This window comes from Lathyrus oleraceus, chromosome 6 (genome assembly GCF_024323335.1).
Source record: "Lathyrus oleraceus cultivar Zhongwan6 chromosome 6, CAAS_Psat_ZW6_1.0, whole genome shotgun sequence".
NCBI classification, from domain to species: domain Eukaryota; kingdom Viridiplantae; phylum Streptophyta; class Magnoliopsida; order Fabales; family Fabaceae; genus Lathyrus; species Lathyrus oleraceus.
The window spans coordinates 23,181,381-23,207,963 of NC_066584.1; the positions used below are offsets into that span (position 1 = coordinate 23,181,381).

The 26,583-nt window shown below is 36.8% G+C and overlaps 1 protein-coding gene across 4 annotated transcripts; it reads left to right on the plus strand.

Moving 5' to 3' along the window:
* The first annotated feature begins 20,328 nt into the window (after nucleotides 1-20,328).
* LOC127093888 (uncharacterized) lies at nucleotides 20,329-22,062 on the plus strand. 4 transcript variants are annotated; one of them, XM_051032782.1, is made up of 3 exons: nucleotides 20,329-20,617; nucleotides 20,712-20,784; nucleotides 21,265-22,062. In XM_051032782.1, the coding sequence occupies exons 2-3, from the start codon at nucleotides 20,741-20,743 to the stop codon at nucleotides 21,758-21,760; spliced, it is 540 nt and encodes a 179-aa protein (XP_050888739.1). In that variant the 5' UTR covers nucleotides 20,329-20,617; nucleotides 20,712-20,740; the 3' UTR covers nucleotides 21,761-22,062. The 4 variants fall into 4 exon arrangements, with proteins under 4 accessions (XP_050888739.1, XP_050888740.1, XP_050888742.1 ...); XM_051032783.1 differs by having other exon boundaries at nucleotides 21,268-22,062; XM_051032785.1 differs by lacking the exon at nucleotides 20,712-20,784 and having other exon boundaries at nucleotides 20,331-20,617.
* Nucleotides 22,063-26,583: the final 4,521 nt, after the last annotated feature.

Genomic DNA, 26,583 nt, shown 5'->3' on the forward strand with positions numbered 1-26,583 from the left:
GGGGCAGACAAAACATGCTTTGCAGGCTTAACAGAACAATTAGGCTAAATATGGTGAGGGTCGTGGGCTGAGTAGATTCCAGAGGAATAGTCCTCCGACCTTTAAAGGGAGTTATGATTCATAAGGTGTGTGAACTTGATTGTAGGAAATTAAAAAGATATTCATGGTTATGGCTTGTATTGATGCTCAGTAGGTTCTTTATAGGACTCATATATTAACCAAGGAAGCAAGGTACTTGTGGGATAATGCATGATAGAGGTTTCAGGCTGCATGTACCATTATGACTTAGGTTGTATTTAAAGTTACATTTATGGAGAAATACTTTCCTGCAGATGTCCGTAATAAAAGGAGATTGAGTTTCTGAATCTAAAATAGGGGAATATGTGGGTCGCAAATAGTGCTGCCAAATTTGAAGAGATGATCAGAATCTACCCATATTACAATGGAGTTAATGCTGAAGAATCCATATGTATCAAGTTTGAGAGTGGACTTTGCCCAGAGATTAAGCAGTTTATCGGATACTAGGAGATCCGCCAATTTCCAGTGCTAGTTAACAAGTTTCGTATTTATGATAAGGACAATCGTGCAAGATCTGCCTATTACACAAATGTTATTAATACGAAGAATGGTAACCAGAATCTCGGAAAGCCTTATGTTGTTCCAGATGGTAAGGGTAAAAAAATATTTCAGCAGAATAATAATAATGGGAAAAGTCAAAGTGGGGGAGGTGTTGCTAATCCGATCAAGTGCTTCAAATATGATGTACTTGGTCATCGTGCATTAGAGTGTAATGCGGTGACATGTTATAAATATGGGAAAGTTAGGCATAAGGCTGATAAAAACCACTTTTTGAGGGGTAAGTATTTTGTATCGTCTCAATAGGAATTAGTGTGATATCATTGTTGTTCAACAGTTAATACGATTTTAAGGAAAGTTTCACAAGAGTTTTGATTGTAGAAAGTCACGATTTGTAACAAGCTAAAACAACAATAAATGCTACGAAACTAACAAGTAGAGAAAACATCTCAAGATTGGGTTTCATTAACCTTTTTCATAAGTATTCAACTAATCTAGTATTGAGCGCCATAAAATGTGCTTAGCGCGGCCAAATGGCGCTCAACACGGATTCCTAGGCAAGATGGTGCTCAACCCGCACAAATGGCGCTCAACGTGGAGCTCCCTGGAAAATGATGTTTTGAGCGTGCTTAGCACGGTCCTGCTGATGTGATTTTCTCCCAAAAATGCATGTTGAGCCAATTTTATGCCTTTTTATGACCAAAGCTCCTTCCGTGCAAGCATACCTACAAAAGGGGTGCAATTAAGCAAACTTCATACTATTTACATGATAAACTATTAAAGCTAGATATTTACATCAAAATTGAGGTTTTGCTACTATAATCTTATGAAACAAGTTAATAAGTGTCAAGTTTTCATGTACAAATTCACCATAAATTGGCACTTATCAAAAGCTAATTAATGTAAAAGTGCTGGAGTAGTTTGTTATAATTATGGAGGGGCTGGTCACATTAGTATTAATTGTTAAAAATCTAAGAATATGCAGAATGTCAAAGCTGGTGGAAATTTTTTTGCTCTCAGTGGTGTAGAGGCCTCGAAGTCTGATAATCTTATATGAGGTACATGCTTTATAAATGGTATTTCTTTTATTACTATCATTAATACGAGTGCTACTCATTCTTTTATATCTGTTTATTGTCTGAAAAGATTAATTCTCATTGTGTCTCCTATGGGTAGAGGTATGATAGTTGATACTCTAGCTAATGGGTCAGTGACTAATTATTCGGTTGATTTGAATTCTCCTCTGACAATATTTGGTAGGGACTTTGGTATCAGCTTAGTCTACTTATTGTTGAGTCAACTTGATGTTATTTTGGAGATGAACTGGCTAGAGTTCAACTGTATCTATATCAATTGTTATTCCAAGGCAATGTTATTTCTTGAGTTCGTGGAAGAGAAAGATCCTATATTCATATCAGCCAGTCATATGAGAGAATTATTGAAAGATGAAGCCAAGTGTTTGCTTCTTTACAAATAGGAAGTAAGACATGAATGGTTGATCTACCCGTGGTGAAAGAATTTCCAGAAGATATTATTGATCTACCGCCCGAGAGAGAAGTTGAGTTTTCTATTGATCTAGTGTCAGGCACCAGACCTGTATCGATGGTGCCTTATAGAATGTCTCAAGAAGAATTGGATGAATTAAAGAAATAATTAAAATAAAATATTACACCGTTTTTTTTAGTTTTTGAAATTCTAGTTATCAGACTTTGGATGTCACACTGGTTGTTATGACATCCAATTCTGCACAGACAGGGATTATGCAGAACTTAACAGTAAGTGCAGTAAATAACACAAGTAATTGTTCACCCAGTTCAGTCCAACATGACCTACATCTGGGGGCTACCAAGCCAGGGAGGAAATCCACTATTAGTAGTATCAATTCAAAGCTAAACTCACCCGTTTACAACTTATCACTTAATCCCTACCCAATGCAATTTCAATCTTAACCTAAGATCAGAGTTCCTACTCACTCCCCCTCAATCACCTCAGTGATTACTATCTTTAAACAATATTAAAGACAAGTTGAAGTCACACTTCAAACAACTCTTGATTGTGCTTCACAGCTTTAATCAAGATACACAGCACTCACGCTTAAAAGCTTTGAGTGACACAACACTTACAACTCAATGAACACCCTATGCCAAAGCTATCATCTACTTGATAATGACTTGGCTTACAAGATACGTCTAATACAAGACTCACAAAAATACAGCAGTGAAGTATGATGGACACACAAAATCTTCACGCCTCAAAATCCCTGAAACTGAATGAAGGAACGCCTTCCTTTTTATATTGCAGTACCCTGGGCTTTTGCACCTGTATTCTCCTGAATTTAAGGTCACGCGAGTTCCCATAAATTCAACATTTAGGTTACTAACAAATAGGCTATTTGTTAGGTTCATTGAATGTAGCTTGGTTGTTGATTTCCTGGTTTTTCTCTAAGCTGTTGACTTCCTGAAGAATAGCCTGAGAAAAAGCTGAAACAGAAAACTGAACAACCTACAATATAGCATATGCTGTCAGGCATGAATGTCACGACATTCAGCTTGACATCAAGGTCCATATGCTGAGTCTGTTTTTCCAGAAAACAGACTGTACAATTTTGCTGACCTGTACATGATCAAAATGACCATACTACAGTGACAACTTACATTAATAAATGTCAAAGTGTCCAACTTAACATTTACACATTTGGCCTTAAGTTAGTTCTGTTATTCTCTTGAAGAACAAACTAAGTTATATGCTGAATTATAGCAGAACACCACTCTGTCTAATGTTCAGTAGCTGCTGTCAATGATGAATGTCATAACATCCAGTTTGACATTCAGTCAGTAGGCCTTATGCCAGGTCTGGTCTTTCCTTGATAACCAGACTGGAAATAAATACTAAGTTCTAACAGAACACCTGTTGTTCTATTCCTTAGTATCTGTTGACAGGTATGAATGTCACAACATCCAGTTTGACATTCAATAAATCCTGTGTTAGCTAGTCCTGCAGTAACTACAATGTGGTCACACATACATGTCATGACATCAGTCAGGACATTAGTAACCATTTAGTGTTTTACCATATAATGCAGCCAATTAAACACCTACAAACTCCCCCTTTGGCAAATTTTTGGCTAAAACACTTTGATCCCCATAACAGAGTTCATAGCAGCGGAAACACATACCTAGCAGGAAATAATACTAGCTAATACACTCAGAGTGGCAACACACTCACACACATGGAAGTTAAATAAAAACTTCACACACAATTGCTGCAGGGGAGGAATCTGTCGTCCTGAGAGTCTGTTGTAGAGACACCCACTCTGTTTGTTCAGGGGTTACTCCCCCTTTTTGTCAAAAATGTTGCCAAAGCCAACAACATAACCAGAGAATAACGACAGAGTTACAGACTTGGTTTTACTCCACAGTTTCAACCAAGTTACCATCCACTTGATCTTGCTTCACAGCTTCGATCAAGTAATCACCCACTTTTGCTTTACAGTAGGTACCACCATATCAGATGCCATGATGTTGTTTCTGACATCCAGAACCACTCCTGCATGAACAGCATCCTTGAACTCCTGCAGATACATTGGCCTTCTCACAGTAGGGTGTCTCCTTACCCTCTTGTATCCACCCTTGTTGCAGGTAGCATAGCTATGATCTGGTGACCAATCATAGCCTAGTACAAATTGTTTAATAGGCAGAGATATTAAACAATTTATCCCAAGCATCAGTGGTTGCTATAAGGTCTCAGAGAGACATATTCCGAGTTTTCTCCTTAAGTTTTCAAACTGAGTAGCATCCAGAGCCTTTGTAAATATGTCAGCCAGTTGAAGATCCGTGACTACATGTTCCAAAGTGATCACCTTGTCTTCCACCAGATCTCTGATGAAGTGGTGCCTAATGTCAATATGCTTGGTCCTGCTGTGTTGGATGGGATTCTTGGAGATATTGATGGCACTGAGATTATCACAGAACAATGTCATGACATTTTGAGTGACATTGTACTCAGTGAGCATCTGTTTCATCCAAACCAGTTGGGAACAACTGCTTCCAGCAGCTATATATTCAGCCTCTGCAGTGGACAGAGAAACACAATTTTGCTTCTTGCTGAACCAAGATATGAGGTTGTCTCCTAAGAAGAAGCATCCACCTGATGTGCTTTTTCTGTCATCAGCACTCCCAGCCCAGTTAGCATCACAGTACCCAGATAGGACAGGCTCAGACCCATGTGAATACAGCATCCCATAGTCACAGGTCCCATTGATGTACTTGAGAATCCGTTTGACTTGATTCAAGTGGCTCACCTTAGGCTCTGCTTGATATCTGGCACACACTCCAACTGCATAAGAAATGGCAGGTCTACTTGCAGTTAGGTACAGCAGACTACCTATCATGCTTCTATACAAGCATTGATCCACACTAGGCCCTCCATCATCTTTGGTCAACTTTAGATGAGTGGGAGCAGGAGTCCTCTTGTGCCTGGCATTATCCATACCAAACTTCTTAACTATATTCTTGGCATACTTGCTTTGGGAGAGAAACATAGAGTCCTCCATTTGGTTTACTTGAATTCCAAGGAAATAGGTCAGTTCTCCCACTAGACTCATTTCAAACTCAGACTGCATCTGTTGAACAAATTTTTGAACCATTTGTTCTGACATTCCACCAAAGACTATATCATCAACATAGATTTGAGCTATCATGATTTTGCCTTCTTCATCCTTCACAAACAAGGTTTTATCTATGCCACCCTTTCTGTATCCATTTGAGGTTAGAAATTCGGTTAACCTTTCATACCATGCTCTAGGAGCTTGTTTCAACCCATACAAGGCTTTCCTCAACTTGTATACGTGTTCAGATTGGTTAGGATCACAGAACCCTTTAGGTTGTTCCACATAGACTTCCTCATTCAGGTAGCCATTCAAGAATGCACTCTTCACATCCATTTGGAATAGCTTAAACTTCAGGATGCATGCTACCCCCAACAGCAATCTGATGGACTCAAGCCTAGCCACAGGAGCAAATGTCTCATCAAAATCTACCCCTTCAACTTGAGTGTATCCTTGAGCTACTAGTCTTGCTTTATTCCTAGTAATTACTCCTTTCTCATCAGATTTGTTTTTGTAGATCCACTTGGTACCAATGATGTTGGTCCCTTCAGGTCTTGGAACTAGCTCCCAGACTTCATTCCTTTTGAACTGCTCAAGTTCCTCTTGCATGGCAGTGATCCAGTATTCATCAGTCAGGGCTTCTTTCACATTCTTTGGTTCAACCTTGGATACAAAGCAGGAATTTGAGTTTATTCCTCTTGACCTGGTAGTTACACCACTGGTGGGATCCCCTATGATAAGATCCTTAGGGTGGTCTTTCTGAATTCTGATAGATGGCACTTTGGTGGTTGCATCTACTTCACATTCAGGAGGAGGTTCCTGTACTTCTTCAGACTTGACTGGACTGTCAGTTGAACTGTCAAGGAATGTTTCAACATCCTCCATGACATCGGTTCCTTCCTCTTTATCGTCCACAATGACATTTATGGATTCCATCAGGACATTGGTCCTGTAGTTGAACACTCTGTAGGCTCTGCTGTTAGTGGAGTATCCCAGAAATATACCTTCATCACTTTTGGGATCTAGCTTCCTTCTCTGTTCACGATCTGTGAGAATGTAGCATTTACTTCCAAAGATATGAAAGTACTTCACAGTGGGTTTTCTGCCTTTCCATATTTCATATAGAGTGGAGGAGGTTCCTTTTCTCAAGGTGACTCTGTTGTGAACATAGCATGCGGTATTCATTGCTTCAGCCCAGAAGTGCATGGGGAGCTTCTTTGCATGAATCATTGCTCTGGCAGATTCTTGAATAGTTCTATTTTTTCTTTCAACTATTCCATTCTGCTGAGGAGTTATAGGGGAGGAGAACTCATGACTTATTCCTTCAGACGAGCAGAACTCATCAAACTTGGAATTCTTGAACTCCGTACCATGATCACTTCTAATTCGGACCACACAACTGTCCTTTTCCCTTTGAAGTCTTATGCACAGGTCTTTGAAGACCTCAAATGTATCTGACTTCTCTCTGATGAAGCTTATCCACGTGTATCTGGAATGGTCATCCACCACCACGTATGCATATTTCTTCCCACCAAGACTTTCAACCTGCATAGGTCCCATTAGGTCCATGTGCAACAGTTCCAGAACTCTGGAGGTTGTGGGATGTCCCAGCTTCGGATGTGACATCTTGGTTTGCTTGCCCACCTGGCATTCTCCACAGACTCTTCCTTCATCAATCAGAAGCTTTGGAATTCCTCTGACTGCTTCCTTGGATATAATCTTCTTCATTCCCCGTAAGTGGAGATGTCCAAGACGTCTATGCCACAGCTTCACATCATGTTCTTCCTTGGCTGAGGAGCATGTTGTGGAAAAGTTAGAGACTTCAGGTTCCCACAGGTAGCAGTTATCTTTGGACCTGGTTCCTCTCATAACTTCCTGATTGTCACCATTTGTCACAATGCATAGCTCCTTAGTAAATTGAACATGAAACCCTTGATCACACAGCTGACTTATGCTGATGAGGTTTGCAGTTAGTCCTCTTACTAACAGCACATTATTCAGTTTTGGCACTCCAGAACAGTCCAGTTTGCCCACACCTTTTATTTTTCCTTTGGCACCATCACCAAAGGTCACATAGCTGGTAGTGTGAGGTTGAATATCTACCAGTAGATTTTCCATACCAGTCATATGTCTTGAGCATCCACTGTCAAAGTACCAGTCTTCTCTGGTAGAAGCCCTTAGAGCAGTGTGTGCTATCCTAGCATACCATTGTTGCTTCTTAATGGGAACATAGCGCTTATGTGTTTTATGCTTAGGCTTAACATGCAAGGCTTGGTTAGGGAAACCATGAATCCAGTAGCAGAAGGCTTTTATATGACCAAGCCTACCACAGTGGTGACACCTCCACTCCTGGTATTTCCTCTTCTGATGATCATTCATCCTAGTTCCTCGATGTTGAGACATTGGCTTTGACTTCCGCTTGAACTTCTGAACTTTAGCCTTTGGGCGTTTGTGTTCAGTTGAGGATCTTTTCCCAAATCCAAGGCCAGATTTGGTTCCAGACTGCTGTCCCACCTTTAGAATCTCTTCCAAGGTGTCAGTTCCCTTATTCATCATTCTGATGGATTTAGTCATCTGATTCAGCTTGGAGGTCAGCAGGGTTATCTCACCATTTAGACCCTTTATGACAGACAGTTGCTTCTGTCTCTCATCTTCCAGTTCCTTGATGAGTTTCTTTTGCTTTTCTCCTTGTGCACGCACTTCTGCACTGGTGGAACACAACTTCTTATAGGCTGCAGCAAGTTCATCAAAGGTCAGTTCATCTGCACTTGAGTCATCTTCAGAGGCACAAACACTGGTTAGTGCAGTGACATGTTTGGCAGATTCTCCTTCAGATTCACTTTCAGAGTCTCCTTCAGACCATGTGATAGCTAACCCCTTATTTTGCAATTTGAGGTAAGTAGGGCATTCAGCTCTGACGTGTCCATACCCTTCACAACCATGACACTGGATTCCCTTGCCGTGATTGAACTTCTCATCAAAAGTTGATCTTTTCTTAATGTCAGACGGGATGTTCTTGACATTGGGTCTACCTCTTTGATCAATCTTCTTCACGAACTTGTTGAACTGTCTCCCAAGCATGGCTAAGACTTCTGATATACTTTCATCACCTCCAGTATATCCTGCTTCTGACTCCTCTTCAGCATTAGATACAAAAGCTATGCTTTTGTTCTTCTTCTCAGCATACTCACCCAAGCCCATTTCAAAGGTTTGGAGGGAACCAATGAGCTCATCCACCTTCATGTTGCAGATGTCCTGCGCCTCCTCTATGGCTGTGACCTTCATAGCAAACCTCTTAGGCAAGGACCTGAGAATCTTTCTTACAAGTTTCTCTTCAGCCATTTTCTCACCTAGTCCACCAGAGGTGTTTGCAATTTCAAGAATATTCATGTGAAAGTCATGAATAGTCTCATCCTCTTTCATCCTCAGATTTTCAAACTTGGTGGTCAGCATCTGAAGTTTGGACATCTTCACCTTGGAGGTACCTTCATGAGTTACCTTGAGGGTATCCCAAACTTCCTTAGCTAGTTCACAGTGGTGTACCAGCCTGAAGATGTTCTTGCTGATTCCATTGAACAATGCATTCAAGGCCTTGGAATTTCCAAGAGCTAATGCCTCTTGCTCCTTGTCCCACTCTTCTTCAGGAATCTGCACACTGACTCCATCTTCACCTGTCCTCATTGGATGTTCCCATCCTTTGTTGACAGCTCTCCAGACTTTGTTGTCTAGAGACCTTAAGAAGGCTATCATACGAGGCTTCCAGTCATCATAATTAGAGCCATCCAACATGGGTGGTTTGTTTGAGTGTCCTAAATCCTTGTCCATGGTACTAGAAAGTAACTTCCCTAGATCTCACCCAGAAAATCACAGGCAGGGTGCCTGCTCTGATGCCAATTGAAATTCTAGTTATCAGACTTTGGATGTCACACTGGTTGTTATGACATCCAATTCTGCACAGACAGGGATTATGCAGAACTTAACAGTAAATGCAGTAAATAACACAAGTAATTGTTCACCCAGTTCAGTCCAACATGACCTACATCTGGGGGCTACCAAGCCAGGGAGGAAATCCACTATTAGTAGTATCAATTCAAAGCTAAACTCACCCGTTTACAACTTATCACTTAATCCCTACCCAATGCAATTTCAATCTTAACCTAAGATCAGAGTTCCTACTCACTCCCCCTCAATCACCTCAGTGATTACTATCTTTAAACAATATTAAAGACAAGTTGAAGTCACACTTCAAACAACTCTTGATTGTGCTTCACAGCTTTAATCAAGATACACAGCACTCACGCTTAAAAGCTTTGAGTGACACAACACTTACAACTCAATGAACACCCTATGCCAAAGCTATCATCTACTTGATAATGACTTGGCTTACAAGATACGTCTAATACAAGACTCACAAAAATACAGCAGTGAAGTATGATGGACACACAAAATCTTCACGCCTCAAAATCCCTGAAACTGAATGAAGGAACGCCTTCCTTTTTATATTGCAGTACCCTGGGCTTTTGCACCTGTATTCTCCTGAATTTAAGGTCACGCGAGTTCCCATAAATTCAACATTTAGGTTACTAACAAATAGGCTATTTGTTAGGTTCATTGAATGTAGCTTGGTTGTTGATTTCCTGGTTTTTCTCTAAGCTGTTGACTTCCTGAAGAATAGCCTGAGAAAAAGCTGAAACAGAAAACTGAACAACCTACAATATAGCATATGCTGTCAGGCATGAATGTCACGACATTCAGCTTGACATCAAGGTCCATATGCTGAGTCTGTTTTTCCAGAAAACAGACTGTACAATTTTGTTGACCTGTACATGATCAAAATGACCATACTACAGTGACAGCTTACATTAATAAATGTCAAAGTGTCCAACTTAACATTTACACATTTGGCCTTAAGTTAGTTTTGTTATTCTCTTGAAGAACAAACTAAGTTATATGCTGAATTATAGCAGAACACCACTCTGTCTAATGTTCAGTAGCTGCTGTCAATGATGAATGTCATAACATCCAGTTTGATATTCAGTCAGTAGGCCTTATGCCAGGTCTGGTCTTTCCTTGATAACCAGACTGGAAATAAATACTAAGTTCTAACAGAACACCTGTTGTTCTATTCCTTAGTATCTGTTGACAGGTATGAATGTCACAACATCCAGTTTGACATTCAATAAATCCTGTGTTAGCTAGTCCTGCAGTAACTACAATGTGGTCACACATACATGTCATGACATCAGTCAGGACATTAGTAACCATCTAGTGTTTTACCATATAATGCAGCCAATTAAACACCTACAGTTTTGAATTTTTAGTTAAAAAAATTATCCAATTTAATGCTCCTTAATTTAAATCGGTTTTTAAATAGTTATAAATTATTTTTTGTTATTAGTATTAATATTCTAAAGATGCAGTAGAAAAATATGTTAGAAATAAAATATAACTTAAATATTTTAAAATTTTATATTATAGAATGATGGATTATATTTGAAACATATAAACACTACACTGACAACAACATCATTAGTTGTTTGACTCCTCTCCATCTGATTTACTCTTCTTACAATAAAATCTATTAGTCTTCTCTCTACATGTCCAAACTACCTAAGCCTATTTTTCACCACCTTTTATACTATAGTTGATACCCTAACACTCTCTCTAATATTGTCATTTCTAATCTTATCTCGTCTAATCTTATGACACATCCAACACAACATCTTCATCTTGACTACACTTATTTTATTTTCGTGTTGATTCTTAACTGTCCAACCGTTTATCTCATATAACATCGCAATCTTTGCGATGCCCGTTAAAAACATTTCTTCAACTTGAGTGGTGATTTTGTGTCACATAAAACCCCATAGACCATCATCCATTTCACTCATCCAACTAGAATTTTATAGTTTATATATTCTTATATTTCTCCAGCCTTTTGTATTATAGACCTAAGATAATTAAACCATGTGACATATGGGACAATATGCCCCATCCCCTAACTTTTACTTCTATGTTAGAAACACTTCTTTTTCTCCCGAACTTACATTTCATAAATTCCATCTTACTTCTTCTTATGCAAGAACCATGTGTTTCTAAGCCTCATCACCAAGTCTCCGATCTCTCATTTAAATACGCCTTTGACTATTCAAGTAGAGTATATCATTTGTAGAAAGCATACATCTCGATGCTAGCTCTTAGATGTATGCAATGAGTACATCTAAAATTAAAGTAAAAATCCAGGGGCTTATGGTTGAACCTTGTAAAATCCTAATAATTGTGAAATTGCTTGTATCTCCATCTTGTGTCTGCACATTAGGCTATATCCTTTCGTACATATCTTAGATAACTCAAATATAGGCAATCATAACCCTTTTCTTCTCTCTTTCCACAAAACCTCTCTAGGCACTCTATCACACGCTTTCTACAAGTCAATGAAAATTAAGAGCAAGTCTTTTTGGTCCATTCGATATTGCTCCATCACACGTTGTAGTAGAAAGATCACTTTCATGGTCGACCCCCAAACATAAAACCAAATTGATTCTTAGTAACTTGAGTATCTTTTATTAGTCTCCGTTCAATAATTTCCCATAACTTCATGGTATGACTCATAAGTTTAAACCTCCTATAATTTGCACAATTTTGTATATCCTCATTGTTCTTATAGATTGAAACTAAAGTGTTTTTTTTCTTCATAATTTCATTAAAGTGGTTGGCGAGCTACTCAATGCCTCTATCTCCAAGAATTTTTCATTCTTGAATAGGTATGTTTTTTGGAATAACTGTCTTATTGTTACTCATCCTTGTAAACACTTCTTTTACCTTTTATTTTTGAATATGATGGTAGTAATTATAGTTTTGATCTTCACTATATCAAGTTTGTTAAAGTCCAGTATGATTTCATGTCATTCATTAAATAAATTATAACAATACTTCTTCCACCTAACCTTTATCTCATTTTCATGAATCAAGATTTTGCCTTCTTCATCTTTGTAGTGGTGTAATTAAAAGAGACTGTAGGGGAAGGAATAAGGGCACACAGTTAGCCCGTCTTTCTTCCCAAGTTGCCTTTACTAGTTAGATCACCCATCTTTCGGGTAGGATGTCCCTTTTTCAGATACGCTTCCCGGGGACCTTGGTGTCTTGTCCATAATGTGAGATCATGTGTAAAATGTGCATTGGGTCAACGAACGTTGCATAAGGGGTCGTGGGGTTTAACTGTGCTCCTTGAATTTTGTAGGGAATCAACTGCCCATTTCTAGAATGCTTGTTATATGTTAGGAAGACTTAGATCCAGGCCCAAGGGACTATAAATACCTCAGTATCGTGATAAAATATATGAACGACCATACAAAAAATACACACGTATATTAGCTTCTCACCCTACATGAGTTAACTCTAAGGCTCATAACAACCTAAAGCCCGTGATAGCCCTTAATCACTAGGGTTGTCACACATTTCTACTTTTTTCAAGTACAATTGGCATCCACCGTGGGGGCTCGATAAAACTAACATAGGCCACACACATCATGTACTCACAGTTGCCTTTTCCATACTCTTGTGAGAATGTTCGAGCAAAGTTCCAAGAAGACTACCAACACCATTGTTGGAGGTTTTTCAGTGCGGGGAGGGAGAATCTAGATCCTCTCGAAGAAGGTACGCCAACAGGTGTTAATAGAAAACATTACACCCGTAAAAGCTCTCAGTGTCTTCAATAATAACTAAGAGCCCATAATCACCTTTTTGAGAGAAGACACAAACAATGTACTCCCTATAATAATTATCACATGTTCATCATGATTAAGTATGCCAACTCACATGTGAAGTGAGTATTAATGGACCATGGGAGATTAGAAAACATCTTATTCTATAGCACCTTCTAGAGGATCCAACTAGATCCCAATAGCATGGAGCTTTTCAACGGTATCTAGTCGCCCTTTCGGGCGAACATGTGGAAGTCAAGGGCAAAATTACCCTAGAAATAACATTTTAATTAGGAGAGAGTGCTAGAACCATTGAGGTGAAATATCTTATAGTAGACACTACACCCCCAACAACATCATCATAGTAAGATCCTCTCTCAATCTGTTAGGGGCGGTCTTATGCAACCTCCATTTAATCCAAAAATATCCCCTACCTAAAAGACATGTGGGTACGGTCAGGGGGGATTAGGCAATCACCCAATAATTCTACTAGAGTTGATTGAAATTAATAAAGGTACCCCTCACTCTCACCTAAGGGCCATCCTTTTTCCAGAAATGAATAATGTTAATACATCAAGTTGGGACCTAAAGATTGGGGCAAAAAGTGAAAGCCTCACCCAGACATAAGATTTGGAAGAGGTCTAAATTGGGCCTCTGGACCAACAAGTCACTGAGTAAGAACATTTACATGTTCGCATGGGCACCCTCAGATATGCTCGACATAGATACCATAGTGGTATGTCATCGCCTCATCATAGAACCCTTAGTTAAGCCAATATCTTAAATAAAGTGCAAGGTTTGTGAGGAGACGAGAACAACTTTTTATGAAGAAGTAAAAAAGCAGACAAGTATATGTTCAAGAGTAAAGGTCAAATACCCATCGTGTTTGGCTATGTGATCACCCTACTTAGTAAGAACATTTACATGTTCGCATGGGCGCCCTCAGATATGCTCGACATAGATACCATGGTGGTATGTCATCGCCTCGTCATAGAACCCTTAGTTAAGCCAATATCTTAAATAAAGTGCAAGGTTTGTGAGGAGACGAGAACAAATTTTTATGAAGAAGTAAAAAAGCAGACAAGTATCGGTTCAAGAGTAAGGGTCAAATACCCTTCATGTTTGGCTATGTGGTCTTTGTAAGAAAGGCATATAACAATTTTCATATGTGTATTGATTTCACCGACCTCAATGTTGCTTGTCCCAAAGATACATATCCTCTTCCCAAAATATGTCACCTAAGTGATAGATCTTCGGGTTACAAGATGTTGAGTTTCATGGACATCTATTTAGGGTACAACTATATTAAGATGAATCCCATATATGCACCCAAGATAGAGTTCATCTTTAGCCATGGTAATTACTACTACAACTTAATGCCTTTTAGGTTTAAGAATGTTAATGCTACCTATTAGAGGCTCATGGATGTGGTGTTCTCAAAGAAAATAGGGAAAAACTTGGAGGTTTACATTGATGATATGATATTTAAGACATTATAGGGGGACAACCATGCAACAAATTTAGAAGATATCATAGGGTCAGTTAGGAATTACAACTTACGCCTGACTTCGAACATGTTCTCATTTTCATACAAGAACTTAAATCATTAGGTTTCATGATCACCAAAAGAGGCATAAAGGTGAACCCATAAAAGTTCCAATACATCATAGGCATGAGGAATCCTTCCAATGTTAAGGAGGTTCAACAACTAACCAAACATTTAGCCATCATTATTATTTTATTTCTTGTGCAGGTGACACGACTTTCCACTTCTTTGCCACGTTAAAAAAGGAGAGGTTCAAATCAACGAATTAATGTGAGCAAGCGTTCTCAAAGTTAAAGGTGTTCCTAGCATCACCGTTCATCCCGTGATGCACGACATAAGGTTTACCTATATATCTCTACCTTTCCATTACTGACCAGACGCTGAGCTTAGTACTCATCTAAGAGACAAATAAATTGGAATGACATGTATATTTCATGAGAAAATTGTTTAGAGGTGTTGAGACTCAATATCAGAAGATAGAAAGGCTCACATTAGCGGTAGTAGTGACCGTAAGAAAGATCATGCCTTATTTTCAAGGACACCAAATATTAGTAAAAACTGACTATCCCATGTGTTAGGTCCTCAAGAAGCCATATCTAGCAGATAGAATGGTATCTTAGGAAGTATAGTTGTTTGAATATGACATCTAGTACATTTCCAGGGGAAAAATCAAGTTACAAGTACTTCCATACTTTCTAGAAGAGTTCAGCATGCCAATTTGCAAGGATATTTCCCCCTTGGATCCTTTTAATGAAATTGGCCTCTAACATGAAAGGGAGTGGTGTTGGGATAGTGCTTGAAGGACCAAATTACCTATTGATTGAGAAGTTATTGTGGTTTGAATTCAATGCTAGAAATAATTAGGTCAAGTATGAAGCTCTCATAGCCGATATGTCCCTCGCCCTAGAAATAGGCGTGTCGATTCTAAAGGTTAAGATCAACTCTCAAATGGTGGAAAATTAAGTTGACGTCGATTACCAGACGAAGGAACAACAAGTCACCAAATATTTGAAGAAGGTATGTGAATTGTCCGAGCGTTTCAAAACATTTAAGATAATGCATGTGCCCATGGAACATAATTTCAGGGCATACCTGATGTCCAAACTTGCTAGTTCAAAGATAATAGGGTTCAACTACCCTATCATTCAAGGAATGCTCGCCATCCTTAGCATATAGGCGGGGGAAGGAAAACACTATGGACACCGCCTTGGCAGGCGGTTAGACATCCCATATGATATGTTATTTGTAGTCAGGCAAATTACCACAAGATGAGTCAAAAGAAAAGCAAATCCGCAAGTGTGCAACAAAATTATTCTTATGTAATGGAAACTTTAAAAAAATAGGAAGATCCTCTCACATGCTAATGTGCATGGGGAACATGAAATCATTGTGGTCTTAGATGAAGTTCATCAAGGGGTTTGTGGCAATCATATTGGAGGGCGAGCCTTGGTCTACAAGTTGTTAAGAACATGTTACTAATGACCTTCTCTAATAAGGGACAATATGACTTTCATCAAAAGATGTTACAAATGCTAGAGACATGCTAATCTATACCATGTGCGAGCTGAACTCCTTCACTTTATGACAACGCCTTGGCCATTTTATTAGTGAGGCATTGACATTCTGGGACCTTTTCCTATAGCTTATGGCCAACTAAAGTTCTTGATTGTCGGAGTATACTAATTCACGAAGTGGATAGAGAAAAAGGTTGTGTCCAAGATTACAGTAGAAATAGTTCATTGCTTTTACTAGAAGAAGATTATGTGCATGTTCAGTTTACCAGGTATCATTGTCTCACATAGAAAAACTCAGTTCACCAGTACTACAGTGGTTGACTTTTTCAATAACTTCGGATTACAAACTAAGTTCGTATCAGTCGTTCACCCACATATGAACTGACAAGAGAAATCATCAAATAAAGTGATACTGAAAGGGATCAAGAAGAAGTTGGATGTCACCAAAGGATTGTGGGCCGAGAAGCTACACAGTGTTATGGTCGTATCACAATAACCCTCACTCCACCACCGGAGAAATCCCTTATACACTAGTATATGGGTCGTACGCCATGCTTCCAGTCAAAATCGACACATTGTCACGGCTACGCCCTCAGTTTAATGAGGAAGAAAAAGAAGCAGGGTTAAAATACATTATTGAACTAATTGATGAGATGAAAGATGTCATATACATTCAAGAATTTGCTGCTAAACAAAGAGCATCTAGAAGATATAACTCCACTGTGGTCCAAACAGAGATGCACAAAGATGATTTAGTGCTAATACAAGTCGTAGGACCCATCCAATAGGGAAAGCTACAATCTAACTAGGAAGGATCATAAAGTATTTATCATAAGCTTCCTAGTGGGGCCTAAAATCTCAAAGAACTGAATAGACGGCTCGAAGAACATGGAACTCAGTCAATCTGAGATATTATTATAGTTGTTTGGTATGAGGGAGAGTTGCCTATTTAGGAAAACTCTTATAAAATATTTTAATGGTTGCGACAAGTTATTATGGTTTGATTGTATAATTAATTTGCTAGACTTCTACAGGAATATCCTTGTTGCCTTACGGGGTAATTAAATTTTTGGACTTGCACAGGAAGATCCTTGTCGCTCTATGAGGTAACTAAATTGCTAGACTTTTACAGGATGATCCTTGCCACCCTACAGGGTAATTAAATTGATAGACTTCTACAAGAAGATCCTTGTTGCCTTACGACGTAATCAAATTCTTGTACTTCCGCTTGAAGATCTTTACTGCCCTACAACGTAATTAAATTGTCTCACTTCCACAGGAAGATCTTTGTTGTACTAAGGGGTGATTAAATTGCTGGACTTCCACATGAGGATCCTTGTTGCTCTATAGGGTAATTAAATTGTTGGACTTCTGCAGGAAGATCCTTGTCGCTCTACATGGTGATTAAATTGTTGGACTTCCACAGAAGATCCTTGTCGCCTTATGAGGTAATTAAATTATTTGATTTTCATAGAAAAATCATAGTTCCCTAAGAGAAACTATGGAGATCTTTCCAAAGCTCAAGGAAGATTCAACTAAATCGCGCCTAACAAACTCAACTAAGTCTCGCCTGAGGGACTCAACTAAGTCTCGTTTGAGGGGCTCAACTAAGTCTCTCCAAAGGGACTTAACTAAGTCTCTCCAAAGGGACTTAACTAAGTCTCTCCTTAAGGACTATAGTAAGTCTCACATGAGGGACTCAACTAAGTCTCTCTCGAGGGAATCAACTAAGTCTCGCATGAGGAAATCAACTAAGTTTCGTTAGGAAGAATCAACTAAACCTCATTCAGAAAGTCCATTTGAAGCTTCAAGAGCTGAAGGTAAGTATAAAGCATCGACTAGGCTCCGGTGAAAGGTCCAAAGATAGGTTGTGGGTTAAAATAATTCGGCCTCTACGAGCCCTCTTAATTGGGGAACCATGTAGTCGTGTAATTGGATGATACTATGGTGGGCGTGGGGAATGCATGCAATTAGCCCATCGTTCTCCCAAGACACCCTTTTATTGGTTCGTCCCCTCTTTCGGGTATGACACCTCTTTCTCGAATATGTTGCATGATACCTTGGTGTCTTTGTCCATGACGCGCGATCGTTCGTAACACGTGTATTGGGTCAATGAACGTTGCATAGGGGGTCGTTGAATTTAACTACAGAATGTGGATTTTAGGAAAACAAATAAATGAGTAAATAAATAACTCCCTCTGGTCATACTTATGAGAAAAAAATATACTTTTTAGATTCATTGAATAAATAATAGATTTGGTCCTCATATTGTCCAAGTACATTAGTTACTCAATGTATCTAAAATATAAATTTTTTCTTATATATAGAACCAAAAAGAATATGTCAAATTAAACTAATAAGTAGTATTTAAAAATTAAAAACTAATCAATAATAGATTAATGTAATGTTCTCTCTGATTCTTAATATAAGAAAATTTTGTTATTTTAGATTTATTCAACAATCAATGTATCTAAATTTTTTTTTCTTATATTATGAACTAGGGAGAGTATATATTAGAAATTAAAATATTCAAAATTGTTAAAATATATATAAATGATTAATTTAATTTTGAAAAAATAATCCAAAATCCGATCTAATGTGAGCGGTTTTTAAAAAATGAAATCAAAACACTTATATATGGACTTTGGTTTTTATTTGAATAGTTTTAGATTTGAACACCCTATCTAAATGAGTTAAATCGTATAAGGAGACCACTAAACTTAGTAAATAATAGGACTTAAGACTTAAATTAGAGCTCGATTTTCTCGTAATGTTTTTTTAACCTTAGTAAAAAAAATGCTACCTCATTAGCAACCACGCACATGAGACGCGAGTAGCTCGTTAGACTCACATAACTAAATATAGGGGTGTACGTGGGTTTGGTTGGATCGAGTTTGACCTAACCCGTTATCCAACCCGTTCAAACTTCAATGGGTTGAGTCTGTCGTCTAATTCATAATTTCTTGTCAAAACCGACTCGAACCAATCAGTTCATTAATGAGTTGAGTTGGGTTAAGTTCACGAGTTGTGTTTCAAATAAAAAATATATTTTTTATGATTTTTTTTGTCAGTTTACAAAAAAAATATAACACAACTCAATACAATTATACTTATTTGTAACACTCAAATTCAATGAAACACATGATATAATATTTAATAAAATTCATCAACATGACATAACACTTTATAATAGTATAAAATTCAACAAAACACATTATTTTCATAAAATACATAAATTGGAAATGATAAAAAAAAAAAAATTAATTTTAGAATTACATAAAAATCATTTGTCTAATAGTATTATTTGTGAAGAATAACTTTTTCTGAAAAAAATTATGATTACTAATGAGATATTAATTTTATATTTTTATTTAAAATAATAATAAAAATAATAAAAAGTTAATAAAGTCACATCAATGAAGTGAATAAACGGGTCCGCCCGTTGCAAAACTCAAACTCGATAGCTGAACCAAAATTATATGAATTATTATGGATTAAGTTGGATATACCCGTAAATGAATGAGTTTATATAATTTATGGATTAGATTGGTTTAGGTCAATAGATTTGTGGGTCAGCCCGCATCCATAAACATCCCTAATTAAATATTTAAAAAATATTAGTAACATTTTTGTTGTTTGACTTAAAAATAACTTATTAACTTATTGAGTTGTCTCACTCCACTCAACTCCGGTATATCTATTTTATCATTTATTTTTTTATATTAAATATTCTATATTAATATTGAATTATTTCTCATTATCATTCACAACTTTTTCATATTCTATTAATTTTAATTAATGAATAATTGTATTTTATTTTATACAATTAGTATTGTATTTAAAAATTTACTATCTTTTAAAATAACATAGTATTAAAAAATATTATGTTTAAAGCAATTATATATATATATATATATATATATATATATATATATATATATATATATATATATATATATATATATATATAAATTTATATATTTTGTTTATAATAAATTTTATCAATTTTTATTTATTTTACTTTTTATAAAAATGAATTTAAAAAACAGTTTAATTGAAACCGGATATCAAAAAAACCACAATCCGCTTATAATATATTTACATCACTCTCAATTCAATGTTTCTTATTTATATTAAAGGTCATATATTAATACAAATTGAAGAGATATTAATAAAAATATAATATTTTTCATTTATTTATTTTCTTAATGCATCAAACGGTCAACAAAATTAATTATTTTTCAAAAACAAAATCTTATTCATTTATCCTTATTATATTTTTTAATCTAAATTTATAATTTTTCTAAAGAATAAAAGTATAAGAAAACTTTATATTCCCTTTATTTATTATTAAAAAAAACATAGCAATAAAGATCCGCATCTATATCTCTTTTTCTCTCTGTATATATCTTTCTATCTGCCTCTGCTCCACATTCATTTCATTCTCTTCACTTCACTTCAGACAGAAGATCCATCACTCAATACGACAATCTATTCCGTCGTATCATATAGCTTCATAGAAAATTGAGCCATTTTCGGCTCTGTAATGTTCTATACGCTATTCGAATTACCAGCCCTTTCCGAAGCAGAAGAGATTCAAGTTCAAGAGATCCAGTGGGAGAAAGAGCGATAAACCTAACTTTTCCCAAAACCAATTCCATAGTAATTCACGGTATTACATAATCACTTTTGCTTCTTACATTGATTTAAGACTTTAAATTTTTATATTTTGATATTATAATGGTTGTAATTACATATAATTGCAGTCAAATTCAATTGCACTGATACTGAGACGATGACATCGCCACATGTTACAGATGACCCGACACAGACACAACAGTAGTTATTATAGTTTTAAATTGCTGTTGCGCGAGATTACGATGAGAATTTTAATATTGCAGTCAAATAATCACAAATGTGACTGATGGTCTTGAAGACCACAAATTAAAATTATGATAAATATGCACAAAAAATCAAAGTCGGGCGGTCTAAATAGTGATTCTTTTATTTTCAAAGAATAGATGATCTTTGAAACATAAGTAGTTATAACCATTGATTTGTGCTATGGTTTGTGTTAGTTATAATTTATGTAGCACCAACATTTTTGAGTAAAGACGTATTTGGTGTTCGACTTGTGTAAGTGACACAGATACATGTTGTTGCAATTTACTCATCTTTTGATATTATTATTGGTGTCATGTCGATGCACGGTCTGTGTTTGGTGGTGTGTCTGGTGTCTGTGTTTCATAAATTATAATTTCCGTTATTGTTTTTGTTTTTTTATTTTTATGTTAATGTGTTGTTTGTGATTGAATACAGAAGAATCAAAGAAGGGTTGGACATGGATGGGAAGGTTATGAAGGAAGCTGAAGTGGCGGACGTTGGGAAAGTTGTGAAAGAAACTGAAGTATCGGAGGTGGACGCGGTTTCCACTGCAAAATGTTGCTGCTGCGGACTGGTGGAAGAGTGCACACTCGCATACATTATGCGCGTGAGGGAGAGATTCGGTGGAAGATGGATATGTGGATTGTGTTCCGAGGCTGTGAAGGAAGAAAGAGCGAGATCAAAGAGTGAGGAGAAGCTAATCACAATGGATGAAGCTCTAAAGCGGCACACCAAATTTCGACAGCAGTTTAGGTCTTCTGCTACTGATAAGAAAGACTTCATAGATGCTGTGAAACAGATTTTCTTTAGGACTTTGGATTCTCCTAGGAAGAAGGAAAGTTTTGCTTGTAGACCTCTTGGTAGATCCAGTAGTTGCTTCCCAACAATGGAAACAACTCCGCCGAGGACGACAGAGACACACACAGAGTGATTGAATTCATTGATATTCATCGGGTACTATTGTTATAATATAAAGGTAAGAATAAGGATAGACATTGGACTGTTAGAAGCATTGTTGGTGGATCAGGGTTTAGTTAGAAATAGCTGTGTATTCTGTTATGCTGTTTTTATGTTTTTAGTTCAGGTTGTTTTGTTTCGAAGATTATGGTTTAAGTTTTATTTTCGGCATTGGTGATTGAATGGATGATGGTTGAAAGGAGTTTTCCTTCCTGGACTTCAATCACTTGGTTGTAATTTCATTTTGATACTAGCAATTGAATTTTAGTTTTCCCATGGTTAGACCGAACATTTTTATTTGAAGATCGCTTTCGTTTTTATGTTTTGAACACAATGTTTAGTTTGGTTTTGGTGGCCAAACTGTTTCGACGAAGATCATATAACTCGTTTTTCGAATTGCTCTTAGTTGCAATGAAGTCATAGTTGATAATGCAACCATCTGATCTTCATCGAACGATTGAGATTCATTGACTGTGTACTGAACTATCACTACCAAATCTTGAATAGAGTGGCGGCCTAATAAAATGCAGTGGTAAGTACTCTCTATAGGTTGCCTGATGATCTTGGTTATGGAAGAATCAAACGCTATTGCTAATAAGGCCAAACTAGCCTTTAAACTAATGTTTATAGGTGAAATTTGAAATTCTAGAACAGAATTAAAATGTGGAATTTTGTTGATATGATTTATGTTAACATGTCAATCTCATATAGTCTATTTTCAAGTTTGTTGTTTTCTAAGCACATTTTTTTTTGGAGGAGATTGTGTGAGACCCACCAAATAAAGCCTCAAATGTTCAGCCACACAATTTATGTGTCTGACGAGGATATGTAATGCAAAAGAAAATTTTGTGGCATATGACTCCATTGCAATTAGGGGTCGTTTTGTCCGCATTTTATTTTTGGGACGGATCAATATTTTAAGTCCGCACTCTTTAATGTATTTGTTCTGTTTTTTTACGTGTTTTTGCGGATACAGGCTTTTACAAATAATTTTATATTTTTAGGTCTAAAAGATTCAATGTTCGCGGATCTGCTCCATCCGTCCACACTTTTATGTGGGGTTGAATAAGGTTTTAAGTCCGCATCCTTAAATATGATTGCTCCACTCCGTCTCTTTTTACGCAGTCTTTTGTGTGGGACGGGTCTAAACAGGGTGGGCATGCCCGTTTGTCACTCTTAATTGTAATCAATTGCGAACGACACATATTATCGCTAATCCAGATTGTTATATCTTTTGCTCATGGATTACACCGTCGGTCATTTAGATTTTAATGTAAAATTTTGTAATTGATAAGTTATTACATAAATTTTATTGTACATCTACTATAAAATTGATTATTCTGCGTAAATTTATATATAAAGTCATCTTAAACTTTGAACACGTGCGATAGACCATCTTACATGTCGGATAGACGACTCTGCATATCCACGAGACACGTCTCTTCTAATATAAATTTATTTTATGTGAAACAAAAGAGAGGGGTCCATTGGCTGTGATGGAAAAAAATGTGTTTTATTGAGGGTATGAAAGAAGACAAAATGGGGTCATTTGTATACAATGAATTATGACAACAGAAAAACGTACTTGTAAGACCCACTGGAGCAACAAGTTGATAAGTGCCAGAGACTCGTGATAAGGATACATGATTATTATGATGATAAGGGATACATAAACCGTGAAGAATTATCCTTCTATACCAATGTTACGTGGATTTTGGTTTAATCACACACATTATATAACTGCTTATTATCATATTTCATTCATGAGTCGTGTAACATGAGCTACATACCCGGACAACTACAGTGGAGTATGTTTGTATTGTACATATATATCCAATGAAATGTCATTCTTAAGAATGAATTATTTCTAATAGGATGAGTATTTTATATCACAAAATAAATGGAAGGACGATGATTTCAAATTTGATTCTTACACGGTGATAGTGATAGATAACCAAACATAATCTAATATGATTTCCTTGATTTTGGATTTCAGAATCATACCTATGGGAAAAATTCAAGTTTAATATTTTTAAAGATAGAGTTTGTAAATGATTTATATAAAATGACATTCCTCATTTTATAAGTCAGTTTTATAAAGATGATATATGTCAAACTTTAATTATATTGTAGTATCACGAGTCTATCGATTCGGGTCACCCACCATTTATACATTAGCACCAAATCTAAAAAAAAATGGTGGACGTAACGAGGTGTTTTGGAAAAATCAAGTCTCACATATCGATAATTCGAGTCATTCATCCACCGTGTATATCCACGCACCAAGTCGGATAGTATTGGGCGTGATGGAGTGTGTTATGAAAAACGCAAGTCTCACATTGATTAAAGATAGATGACACAAAGGGTTTATATCGATTTGGGTCACCCACCATTTATACATGCGCACCAAATCCCCCAAAAAAGTGTTGGGCGCAAGCGGGTGTACTGAAAAAACCGAGTCTTACATATTGATAATTTGAGTCATCCGCCGTTTCTATCCACACACCAAACCCAATAGTGTTGGACGTGATGTGGTGTGTTTGAAAAAACCCAAATGCCACATTGGTTAAAGATAGAGTTCACAAATGGTTTATATAGAGTGACATCCCTCACCTTATAAATCGATTTTGTAAGAATGAGTTATGTCAAATTCTAATTCTATCATAACAAGAATTATACTCGCTATTGAAAACATGTGAAATACTCGCTTTTTAACCCTTGATTTTAAGGATAAGATAATACTATTTGATAAAATATAGGATTCCTTAATTATTAGGTTTATAATAGTTTTTTCTAATTAATTCAGTTACCTATTTTTTAGCCTTAGTTAGTTAGAAAGTCAAGGTCTAATTATGTAAAGGTGATCGGTCACCATTTTTAATGTGTTTTCATCACTTATTCGACAAGAAATCAAAGATTTTGGAATACTTTGTTCGCATTTTGTCACCTTTTAAGTTAGTTTTTATTTTTGTAAGTTAATCAATCGTTTTATCAATTTTTAGTTTTATTTCGTGTTTTCGGGATTTTATGCTTTGATTGTTTGTTTTTATTCCCTCTAGGTCCAAGTAGAAGACCCAACGGACTCAGTGCAAGAAAGTCGAGAATTCTAACGTTCGAGGAAAGAAGTTATGAAGTTTCAGGAAGCTTGACACGACCACCTGTGTCACCTGACACGGCCACCCGTGTCACCTAACATGGGTCGTGTCAGGATGAGGACCTAATGGAGCTGAAGATGAAGGCCAAGGTAGGGGCTTGGCACGACCACCCGTGTCAGCCCACCTGGGATGAAGTTGAAAATGAAAGCCAATGCAGGGGCCTGACACAGCCACCTGTGTCAGCCCAGGCGCAAATTATTCCAATTTTTGGGCTTTTATCTGGACTTGAGCAGCAAGGGCGTTCTGGAGATTTCCAATCAATACCAAGGGATTTTCACTATTTTATAAGAGTTTCTACGAGAGAAGAAGGAGTCTTTTTGGCGAGGAGAAAACAAAGCACGGAGAATTGTCAGATGATCAAGAATTACAGAGATCAAGGAATTCAGAGAGCGGAAGATTTTCATGAGCGGAAGCAGTTGAAGATCCAAGTCATCTAATTACTTGTAATATCTAGTTTTTATCTTGAATCTATTTTGAACAATATGAGTAGCTAAACCCCAAATGCTAGGGGGTGTCCCTAATTTATATATGTAATGACTTTGAGTTTGCGATTGCATTGACAATATTGTTTTTCATAATTACGGTAATCTTTTGATGTGTTTAATGCTTTCTTTTTTGGACCAATTGCAATTGTTGTATGATTATCAATCAGGATGGACCGTCATTGATGAGGTTTTCATAAGATTACGCTGCAGTAGATATCACCTAGGACTATGGATACCATGTATAAACCAGAGGATTCTTGATATAATAAGGCTTAATTTCACCCGTAATTTTCTATGGACATAGAGATTAGGGTTGAATGATTAAAGGTTTTCTCACCAAGGACTTGGGAGAAAATACCCTTGAGAACTGATAGTAGTAAATTGATATTTGTTGATGCAATAGTGACTCAGAGTTGTTATAAGGACAAATTATACACCTTCTCTGGCATGTTCCTTTTTACCTTGAAACCCTTATTTTTACTGTGTTTATTTTATTTGCCCTTATTTTTTTAAGTTTGAATTTAAAAACCCCAACACTAGTTTTTGTTTAATTGAACAATGATTTGAACTCGATATTAACGCGCAGTCCTTGAGATCGACATTCGAGGAATTTCTTCTTTATTACTATAAAAGGCAAAATAATACATTTTCTATTTTTTCGATCAAGTTTTTGGCGCCGTTGCCAGGGACTACCAAAATATAGAGTTTAATTTTAGTTCAATTGAAATTTTATTGCTCTACAACTAAAATTTTATTTCTGTCATTTAATTATCTCAACTTTTATTCACTAATCTGTCTAATCTGTTTATGCGAGGAGATCCCTCATCTGGATTTATTTTTGATGCAGAAATCGAGATAACCCTTCACTAGAGACTCAGACACGCTATATTGGCTAGACTAAATTCCAAATAAGAAGTTCCCTCAGATCACTCAGATTCAGATTCAGAAAAAGAAAATATGGTTGAAGTTCCTCCAGTTCCACCTCCACCTCCAGAAAGACTCCTTGGTGATTATGGAGGTGCAAATTCACCGGGTGGTAGATTAACAATTTTCAACTAACCAGAGAATGTGACTAATTTTCAACTGCATCCTAGCATAATCAATTAACTTGAAAGAAAACCTTTCACCGGAAAGGTAAATGAAGATGCAAACAAGCA

Bases quoted from the DNA above. Each gene is read 5' to 3' on its own strand.
- LOC127093888 (XM_051032782.1), top strand. From the start codon at position 20,741: ATGACATCGCCACATGTTACAGATGACCCGACACAGACACAACA. The intron at 20,785-21,264 runs GTAGTTATTATA...GATTGAATACAG, and splicing joins GACCCGACACAGACACAACA to AAGAATCAAAGAAGGGTTGG.